The 11,462-nt window shown below is 33.1% G+C and overlaps 1 protein-coding gene across 3 annotated transcripts in view; it reads left to right on the top strand.

The window, feature by feature from the left end:
• Positions 1 to 557: 557 nt before the first annotated feature.
• LOC133197659 (uncharacterized) overlaps positions 558 to 11,462 on the top strand; it is a 29,621-nt gene continuing 18,716 nt past the window's right edge. The window contains exons 1-5 of one of the 3 annotated variants that reach the window (XM_061333784.1): positions 558 to 735; positions 2,108 to 2,322; positions 2,501 to 2,563; positions 3,460 to 3,521; positions 9,552 to 9,657. In XM_061333784.1, coding sequence (XP_061189768.1) covers positions 711 to 735; positions 2,108 to 2,322; positions 2,501 to 2,563; positions 3,460 to 3,521; positions 9,552 to 9,657 — 471 coding nt within the window. In that variant the 5' untranslated portion in view covers positions 558 to 710. Of the gene's footprint in view, positions 736 to 2,107; positions 2,323 to 2,500; positions 2,564 to 3,459; positions 3,522 to 8,688; positions 9,192 to 9,551; positions 9,658 to 11,462 lie in introns of those variants that run through there. The other 2 variants (XM_061333785.1, XM_061333786.1) reach the window with 2 other exon arrangements.

Genomic DNA, 11,462 nt, shown 5'->3' with positions numbered 1-11,462 from the left:
GGAAATCGATTTTGAAAATCAATCACACCAAACATTTGCAAACATACGAGTTGAGTGGATTCTTTTCAAACTTTGTACCATGGGTAAGAGTTTAAAAACAGGGATTAAATTTTATGTAATGCATGTATATAGAGGAATAGAATTTTCTTCTCAATAACTGCAAAGCCACATTATTTCTGATGATATTGAAGCATCCCTACTTATGTGGATTGAGAAATCCTTAGAGTGGGACTATAATATGGGGTCATATTTTTTCAAGGTAATATAAAAATCTGAAGAACAGCAGGGTTAAAGTTACTCAGATGAGCGTTGTGGCCCATGATCCTTTTTGGAATTGGAGGATGGGTTTAAACAAAATCATCTTTTTGGTAAAATCTTCCATAAAAGAATATACACGGAAAGATTAAAAAACGACACTTTTCTTATTGTTTTGTTATAAGTTAACGTTTCCCTTTTGCTGTACTACAATACAATAAACCCTCCCTCCGGTTTACTTTCACTTTCCCGATACAATGAACGGTCCGTGGAACTCTCTTCATAGTAACCGTGACGTCACAGGTATACAAATGGCGCGAGTCGCTAAAAATCAGAAGTGTTACATAGCTGAGAAGTGAAAGCTATGCTTGACATTACATGACCCTGTTGTAAATTGTGTTAGCGAGTGGCTGTTCGCCAAAAATGTCGTTTTATGTACAATAATTGATTGGAAAATGATGGATTCACAGAGAAGTAGTGGTGAGTTAGAAACGATTAAATTGCAGATAGCAGACGATATGTATCTTTAAAATAACTTATATATCGTATTTTAAATCGGATTGATAATACAGTCTAAGAGTGATTTATTGTCGCATGCCAACCTGTTCAATAAATGGTGTCGCATTGAAGTGCCATAAATGAAAAAAAGCCACATGTTTAAGTTTTTTGTTGAATATTTTAATTATAAGCTTGGAATCCATAAAATGTAGAATGAACATTTCGTTAACCGTACCAGAAGCTTAATGTAGTGGTATTGATTAATGCTTTTAACTTTTGTTGAATGTCTAGAACAAAAATTGATTTAAAGTGACACTGTTGTCTGAAAGATTAAACTTAAATCCTGTTTTGTGTACATTGCAAGATAATAGAAATTGACACATAAGTTTACATGCTAATCTCCCCCAATCATTGTATAAAATTGCAGCAGCAAAATTTTTAGTTATCTCATTTCATTATTAGTGCATGTATTGATATTGTCAAAAAAATTGTGTATACACCATATTAGCAAACTATATGCACTTGTTCTCACAATTACCTATAGATCTGCTAAATCTATTATATCATGTTGCTTACATGGCTGGAGAAATGGGGGTGGGGGGCATCCCCCAATAATTTTGCTGATATATGTATATTATATAATGGAAAACAAAGCTCCTTTAACAATGTGTCCTCTCAATAACTATGTTAACTTTTTTGCATGGTAGTGCCCACAAGAAATGTTTGGTTATATACCCCCCAAACTGAAATTGCTTCCTACTGGCCTGGCTTGATCTTCATTAGTTGAATGTGAAAAATGCTTTTGAAACTTCACTCTATCTAAACTGTCTTTACTGTAATTACCCTCTGGGCTGGTCCACAACTGGAATAAAATTCTTTTATTTCATGATTCGACAGTAATTGTGAGCTTAAACCTCTTTGGATTTTTAGTTAGACAGGGTTGTCCCTAAGAATTGAAATAGAAGGGGACATTTAAAAAGTAGAAGGGATCTGGGGTTCCTCCCCTAATGGGGAGTTTAGGAGGAATACCAAGATAACTGGGGGATTACATCTTTATAGGCAGGAAAAATCCCTGGTCTCTGGGTCTTAGGGATAACCCTGTTAGAAAAGTTATTATATTGTACAGTAGTCCAAAATTGATTTTGTTTCCATTTCAATATCCAATATTATATATTTGACATATATTTTTAATATTTTGCTTTGTTTTGCAGTTGTTAAAGTTAATGTAGTGGTTTGTATATATATCTTTGTATATTTTAGCATTCAGTAGAGATTTTTTGAAAGAAATAATTTTCAAAGTGTTATGAGGTTATTGTGAAAATATATAGCTTGCTTATATAACTGTTTTGACCAGATTTCCAGGCCACCAACAGAATATTTCGCAAAGTAGTTCATCCTGGCTTGGATTCTCTACGACTCGTTGACAAGAATGGCATGCCCATTACCACTCCACTTAGCAGCATGAAGCAGAAAATGTTCATCCTTAGTCCACGAGGAGTTCCAACCCGTGTTACAAATCATGTCTACAGTGGCCAACCAATGCGTATGTCACGTCCCTATTCTGAAGGGGTAAGAACTTTTAAGTATAATTTTTGGAAATCTGTTGTGTTTAGGGATAAGAATTTTTTGTGACATTCTTTGAGTTATATGTATGTATTAAGTTTTTTTGAAAAAAAAAATATTTATTAATAAATGATCAATCCAATTCAAATTTGGAGGGAAAAAATTTAAAAGGGGTATTCTGCAGGTTGTAGGATGGAAATATCCATATTCTCCATCAGACCTTATTCTCAGTGAACAACTTTATTTGGTAAGAGCAAATCCTTGAGCTTTAGTTTCTAGCTGTATGGTATTTGTGATGGTACATATTTCTTGCTTTCATAGAATGATATATCTTTTCATATAGATAGTTGATATACATATACTGATGATGAAATCATATTTTACCAATCTACCCAGTATACTGATGTATATATGTATATGCTATATGATATAATTAGTAAGGTATAATGCATTTAATTGTGCATTCCATTAAAAAAAAATGTTAACAAGGCTCAACCCTTGATTGAATTATTTGATTCAGAAGAACGTACATCATGGCTGCGTTCAAGATTGTAGCGGTTGTATAGCTGCTACGATCTTGAACTGACAATTGCAGTCAGTATACTTCATGTAGTATTCTTGTAAGTGAATGCAACATGACAGGAAGAGAACTTAAACGAAATACATGTACTATAATGTGATCCTTCAGTGCTTAGAACTACTTGAACTAAAGCAATAGCAGCATAAATTCTTGATATTGAAATGGTAAAATGGTATACACTTAGCTTACGGTAATTGGGAAAATAGCTTATTTTATACAGCTATTCCATATTAATACAACATGGGCATTGACAGTGGGTAGCTTCAAGGTTTTATGCTTTGGTGAAAGTGATGTAGTATTCACTGTTTTGGTTCAGGGTAATATTAAGACTGTTTGGAGAGAATTAAAACTAACAGCTTCCCAAAAAAAAACCAAACAAACAAACAAACAAAAAACAAACAAACCAAAAAAAAAAAAAAAGCCACCAGGTAGTTAATAGGCATATTTTAGTCTAATAAAACAAATTTAAATCTTTAATTTAACACCATGTTTTTGAACATCTAATGTTACACATTATTGAGGTTTGTTAAATATTCAATAATACTAATTTTTTTTATTTCTAGCTGTCTCATTTAGAGAAGCCAGATTATTACAATGAAAATTCTTATGACCCACCAACATATAGGTAAGTGCTATACAATCATGTATATATTATACATTGTGCTAGATAGTTGAAAGAGTCTTAGTTTATGCAAGATTATATTGTCCATTCAGCATCTTCAATTGAGACCACCAATTGAAATTGACAATTAAACATGTGTCAATTAAATCTGGGTTACAATGTGTATTTTTGGGATCCAGAATTTTATGAATGGATACATTAGATATTTCAATCAATTCTTTCACTTACACCAAGAAGCTGGTTTGGTAACAAGTGTCATAGGCTGTGACGTCATAGTTGGGCGGTTGAGACGTCGTGGCTGCAATTGTGAGATTGAAAACATTCTTAACATGGATTTTAGCAACATGTTTGGGAAGAAATTGGCAGTTTTAGTCTCTATCAAGACGGTTTAGTTACTATATCTTATGACAGGCCAGAAATTATTTTTTAATTACTTTGATATCCTTTCACACTGTGAGGGAATATCACTTTGGTATCCTTTCACACTGTGAGAGAATATCACTTTTATTCACTGAATAAATCACAGTATTTCACTGTTGAAAATGTAATGAAGTCTCATATTTTGTTATTCCTATTTCATCTATTATATTCTTTCAGAATGCCCCTATAGTTTTTGTTTTGATTTCACTAAAAAGTACACAAGTAAACTACATCAAAATACAGATTTGTATATTTTTTTATGCCCTTTATGGCTGGGGCGTAATTGTCAAGTGTATCTGCCATCCACCTTCATTCTGTTTGTTGGTATATTGTCCCACTTACATTTAGCTAATGCTCTCAAAGAAACTCTTCAAGGCTTTGTGTCAAACTGAATTCACACACTTATACATATTGGCTAGAGCAATTCAACTTTGTCAGAATTTTGATCTCAACCTTCCTTTTGATCCTGGCACAGTTTTTTTCCCCATTTATTTGTTTACTTCAGTATTATCTTAATATGCATTATTTATAAACATTTAAAGTTTAAATGAACTTGTTCATTCCAAGTTTTATTCACTTTGAAAAACTTTAAAAAATATACTGTGAAGACAACAATATCATATGACATGTACGTAGATTATGTTTGTGCTGCAAATCGAGAAATGAGACATCAATTGGCCTATCAGTAAGATAAATCAAGTGCTACATACCATTACAACAAAAGGCAACAACTGTCTGTACTAAAGAGTAGAAATAACAGGGTCAAATGTAAAATAAAATAAAAAAAAAACATGGACGTTTTCCTTTTTTCATTATATTTTATGACTAATTGCTCCAAATGAATATTAAAACAATGTTCATTTCTTGTCTTTCATGTCACCACTCACAAACGTACCATTATGTTGTGCTTTCATGTCCCCTGAATATATTACTAGTTTTTTTTTGTTTGGGGGGGGGGGGATCAAAACAAATAATGTGATATCTAAAAATTTCTTAAAATAGACAATTGTAAAACTGTATAACTGTTAAAATTCTTTTTAAATTCTGCTCCTGCTATTTTGATATGATTTCAATAGAACTTGGTTTTACTTGGTAGACTATTAGACTTTATAGAACTTTCTATTTAAATTTTTAGCTCACCTGAGCTGAAAGCTCAAGTGAGCTTTTCTGATCACATTTTGTCTGGCATCCATCTGTCTGTCCGTCTGGAAACTTTTCACATTTTCAACTTCATCTCAAGAACCACTGGGCCAATTTTGACTAAACTTGCCACAAAGCATCCTTTGGTGAAGGGGATTCAAATTTGTTCAAAGGAAGGGCCACGCCCTCTTTAAAGGGGAGATAATTAAGAATTGGTGAAAAATGGAGTCATCTTTTAAAAATCTTCTCAAGAACCTGATTGGGCCAGAAAAGTTGAAACTTATATGAAACTTTCATTACATAGTGTAATTCAAATTTATTCAAATCATGACCCATGGGGGAAGGTTGGTCACATTGGGGGATCAAAGTTTCACATGGGTATGAATAGGAAAAAACTTTTAAAAATCTTCTCAATAACAACAAAGCCATGATTAGTCATATTGATATGGAAGCATCCTCAGATAGTGTAGATTCAAGTTTGTTCAAATTATGACCCCTGGGGTAGGATGGGGCCACAATGGATTATCAAAGTTTTACATAGAAAAGTGTAGGAAAAAACTAAAAATTTTCTTCTCAAGAACAACAAAGCTACAATTAGTCATACTGATATGAAAGCATCCTCAGATAGTGTAGAATCAAATTTGTTCAAAACATGACCCCCAGGGGTAGGTTGGGGCTACAATGGGGGATCAAAGTTTTACATAGGAATATATAGGAAATTTGTTTCTGAAAATCTTCTTCTCAACAACAACAAAGCCACAATTAGACCTATCGATATGAAAGCATTCTTAGGCAGTGTAGAATCAATTTGTTAAAATCATGACCCCCGGGGGAAGGGTGGGGCCACAATGGATTATCAAAGTTTTACATAGGAATAAATACATGATATTGAAAAAAATCTTTAAAAAATATTCTCAAGAACATCAAAGCATTGATGTAGATGCTGATGAAGAACAGCAGGGCCATATTGACTCAGGTGAGTGATGTGGCCTATGGGCCTTATGTTAGAACACCTTCAGGAGTCACTAAGAGGATCTTATGCTATTTGTTTTTGTCCGTCATTGTGTGCATTTGTTCTGCATTGTACAATATTATGTCAGTCATAAAATGTTGTGAAAAATTTCAGCTTTGTTTCAGGAGCAGCTGAAGCAATTTCATCCAGTTGAGTATATAGCATCTTAGGGTCATGGGGAATAAAAAAAATGTGAAGCTAGTCCATGGCCCCAGCCTATCTGTTGTCAGAGAAATAGAGCTAAAACCATAAAATTTAATGCAATCTTTAAACCGTTTAAATAACTCCTGAACATCATAAAGCCAACTGTTGGCATGATTTACAATAAGCAATAAGGCCTTTACCAAAATTGTGGAATTCATGGCCCTGGGTTCAGGGTTCATTAACCTCCAGGGTGCATCTAAGTTGCAAAAACAAAAAATAATCCTGGGCTAGATGTTCAAATTAAGAATTGTTGCATTGTTTCGTTTTCCAAATTATGACTTAATATTTTGCGTCATTGAAAAGAAATCAATATCAGAAGATAAGCAGTCCCCATTGAAAAGAGGCAAAAAAGATGATGTCATAGAATGTCACAGAGCAGAAACTAATGATACCATTTTGTGTACATTTGGAAAACTCCAGAATAAACTCTGAAAATGCTGAAGGAAGCAGGAAATTTGTCAGAAGCAAGTCCTGTATGTGTGTGTAAAGGGGACAGGCGGTATTTGAATGATAAAGACTCTGTATCAGAAATAGATGATCTGTGAGGAAACAGATTATCTTTAAAAATCTGATCAGAAACTTTAAAGAGTTAGTAACATCAAGGGAAGAGAGAAGCACTTCACAATTACTTATTTTGTGAAAGCACAGTTATGCATTAAAAAATGACTATAGGCGACAAAGACCAACTAACAACTAAATTTTATGACAAACTAGATGACTTCAGCTTTTCCATCGTCAACTTTCCTTACTTATGTAGTAACATTTCGCTATCACGTGCATAATGGTGTTTATGTTTCCCAACTTATTCACTACTCAAGATCATGCTCTGAGTACAATCAATTTTTTAAACTGAGGCAGGCTACTCACACATAAGTTGATGTTGCAGGGATTTCAACAACCTCATTTAATGTCATCATTCTGTAAATTCTATGGTTGTTACAATAATCTTATTAGGAAATATAACCTATCACTGGGTTGTATTTTGGCTGAATTGTTTCACACCAATTGTTGAGTCTTTTTTTTTTTTTTGTACTAAATTTGATTATGGAATTTCCATCTACTTGATCAATACATAAGACCCACGGCAAGTGTAACCAGTCAACAAGGGATGCTTACTCCTCCTAGGCACCTGATCCCACCTCTGGAATTTCCATGGGTCCATGTTTATGCCCTGTTCACATATTTGTATTGTTTGTAGTTTTTATGAAATCAATCACTGTTCATTATCGTCACCCTTTTTCATTATAACATTGACAAAAGAAATTATGCTACTGGAACAACTGTAGCAAAATAATTTTCAAGTGATAGAGAAAAGATTTTACTGAGTGGGTACTGGGCCAGACTATGTGGAATGTATTATATAATGAGAGTATTTTTGAGAAACTCATGGTGTTATGTTTTTGACCTTACAATGTTGTTAAGTGTGCTCTGTGTTTACAAAAAATTGATTTTAAAATTAAGTAACATAATTTCTATTAAATTACATGGAATGAAGCTTCACACATCACAAAATAAATATTTATGCATATGATAATGTGCTCATTGTAAATTATTAGGAAGAGTTGTAAGATTGCTAAAATTGAACATTACTAACAATTCATTCAATTGATTAGAGTAATTGTCATCTTTTTTTGGCATTATGAAATGCCAATAAATTTACCTATAGTTAAAATTGTGTTAGTACTATTTTTATTTAGGACAGATTGATTGCTAGATTTGCCTCTTGTTAAAAAGTCATTTATGCAGTAAAATCTAAAAGGTTGTAATTTTTAGATTTAATCCTCTTACCCTAATTATAAAATGTCATATATGGAGAAATCTGCAGGTGTTAAATGTTCCTTGCACACTCTAGTTATATGATATCTAAAAGTTTATTTAGTAGGGAGAGGAACTTTACCTAGGTTAGCAATGTGGCCCATGGGCCTCTCAATTTTGTGTGTGTATGTGTGTGCGTGTTTATCATACAGAGAAAGAGAAAGATTTTGCTGAATTTTCCTTTTTTTTAATTCAACCAAAGCTCTATTAGACATTTTAAATTTGAAATTTGTGTGTGTTGGGGTGGTGGTGGGGGTATGGCATGTTATTTTTCAGTGTCAAATAATGTACACTAATGAAGATAGGAGAATACCTTGTGTCTGAGAACTGTAATACAACCCTGTAGGTTACATGTTCGAAATTACAAATTAATTGTGGTCAGCCCTATGCATATATGTGCAGCACAGATACTTGCAAAATATTTAAATGCATGTCCAATTTCAATGTCTGTGATCAATTGATGTCAGATACAGAAGAAAGGAAAGTTTACCAGCCAGTGAATATCTTAATCTTGACCAAGGAAGCATTCAATAAAACTGGAGATAAGTATATACCCTTTGACAGTATGCATAGTTTAAACAGTGCAATAAATTGGTTATTTTCAATTCTATGGAATGTATTTGTTGGTAAACATCAATAAGCAGTCCGATGGAAGGAACTGATTGTATCAGGCCAGACTTGGAAGTGATTCAATACTTTTAAAACTTTAACACGTGTCGGGATCAGTCATCCCACTGTGAATGCCTGACAGACGTCCCCTAGCTGTGTACATTACCTGCCAGAAGTACAGTTAAATAGACAGACAATTTAAATAAGTTCTGTTGTGTATAAGCTTGTGTATTTAATTTCACAATAGCATAATACCCTTGCTGCATTATGAACTATAGGAATTGAATGTCGGAGGCAAACATTCATGGAGATATTGATATTTCTTTCTAATAATGAAATATATCAATATAAGCACATATAATGTGTATGCCAGGCTAAAACAAACCTATTAAGATCCCAGTATTTGGGTGCTGGTGACAAGTAGTTTTAGATTTTCTTATTACAACTATGGATGTACCGGTACATTTAAGCATGTAAGTGCAAAAAGAATTTGTATGTTTAATATTCATTTACTTTACAATGTGTACCATTAATGTTTTTTGTTGTTGGAATTTATTCATTTTAGAATGATTTATACAACGATTATTAAACAGGATATTTTTTTCAATTACAGGTAGTTCTGAATTAATAAAGCTTGAGTTACTAGAACTTTTGATTAATTTAGCTTGAGTTACCACATGAAGTACATTCATAGTCAAAAAAAGAACTATTTATTGTTGTAAATAGGCTTGTTTGAAGAGTTGTGTGCTGTGTTTGAACATGGTATTAAAAGAGGTTAAATATCAGAGTTTTGTTTGGATGTGATATTAACACTGATTTAAATTCATTTGTAGGACTACCCAATCAGTCTCTCCGTATAGCTCCAAAAGGAGTGCAAACTACAACAGAGGGGGGCGACAAATGGCCAAGGCAAAAAGTGCTTCTAGTCGAGGGTACTTAGTAAGTACTGATGTAGACTCTTATTCATATGCAGGTTCAGTTCTTTCTTAAAGTTAGATGTGAAGATGTCCAAATAAAGAATAGCTGGTGTCTTTGAAATAGACGTTCATCTCCCATAACATGAATTACTATCAGTTATTAGATTGAAGTCACAAATAATGATCAAACCCTTCATTTGGAAAGATCCAGCTCTAAATTATCTCTGTTGTATTAGATATAGGATTTATTTCAAGATTTTTTCTATGAAAAAAGCCAAAAGTTAAGGGTAAATTCAAAAAAGGATTTTTATGCATATACTACATGCACCTGTATGTTTGGTGAGAGAGAGGTAATGAAAACTTGAATCAACGGTGAATCTATTGCAGTGGATGTCAACAACCCCTACACGATTGTTGCTACTGTAGATCACTATATTTTCACGACACCTTATTTTCGTGAGATAGCGATTTGGATTTATAAGCGAAACAAAATTTTCACAAACTGTGGTTTTTGTGGTATATGAACCTTTACAATACAAATATGTGAGAATGACATTGTTGCAGTCTCACATAATTATGTGAAAATAAAATCATCATGAATAAAGAGTGATTTACAGTATTTGACATTTGCTCAGTTTTCATAGGGGATTGGGAGAAAAGGGGGGGGGGTAGATAAACTCAAAGTTTATGACAGATATTAGAAGTCAGATACAGTAACAATTTGATGTGACTATTTGAAATGGATTTTTAGTTATGTTGAGAATAAATACACCATCAAATGAAGCTCTAATTTGGTTTTTAATGTGCAGTCTATACCACAGACTCAGTGCTTCTCTTGCATAAAGATAAAGAGTACATATTTATTTTTCCAGTAATTTGGTAGATATAAATAAAGGTTTTGTATAAATATGCTGATAAAGGTTCTTATTTAAATTGATACAATATTTGAGCATTGCCAATATGTTATTACCCTATATATATCTGTATTAATTGTTCAGATTGTATATTTAGTGTTGTGTATCTGTGTATACTGGGTCATCGAGAGGGCAATCCGGATTGTATATCATAGGTGGTTCTACTGTTACTTTGTATGTTATTCCGGAAAGGACCGGGTTCTAAAATATTATAAGTTTTGACGTGATAATAAAAATGGCACTTGTTTCAAGCTGTGCTTCGTTTTCATCAATTAATTAAGATTGTGTCACGGATGACAGTGATACAACATTAGCTTAGATTTCTGTATGTACCAGAAGAATGTTTTAACAAGAAGACAATGTTTTAAAAAAAAAATCATGTAGACATAAAATTGTACACAAGTGTAAAGTGTAATTTTAAGCGAGACACAAATTAAGCTATTTATCCCAAAAAATTGTAATTGTATATATTTTTTGCGAGAAGCAATATTAGCGTTTTTATGCGCCGCCATGAATATGGCCAGGGCATATAGTGTTTGTCATGTCCGTCTTCCATCCTTCCGTCTGTCCTTCCGTCACACTTTGCGTTTAGCTCTGTTCAAAGCTCAGTTTCAAAGAAACTATCCAAGATATTTTTATCAAACTTCATATGCTGATAGATGTTGATGAGAGCTATGCAACTGCATTAACATTTTTTGACCTTGACCTTTCATTTGACCTTGACCTCACTTTTCTTAAATTAGTGTTTAGCTTAGTTTTAAAGATACCATTCAAGGTAGTGTAATCAAACTTCATATGTTGATACATACTGATGTAAGCTATTCAACTGCATTAACATTTTTTGACCTTGACCATTCCTTTGACCTTGACCTCACTTTTCTTAAATTAGTGTTTAGCTCAGTTTTAATGAAAT

This window comes from Saccostrea echinata, unplaced genomic scaffold, assembly GCF_033153115.1.
Source record: "Saccostrea echinata isolate AGI-Se365-2 ecotype Australia unplaced genomic scaffold, CSIRO_AGI_Sech_v1 ptg000030l, whole genome shotgun sequence".
Classification (NCBI taxonomy): Eukaryota; Metazoa; Mollusca; class Bivalvia; order Ostreida; family Ostreidae; genus Saccostrea; species Saccostrea echinata.
Note: the sequence above shows the minus strand (reverse complement) of the source record. Positions and strands in the feature narration are given on the sequence as shown.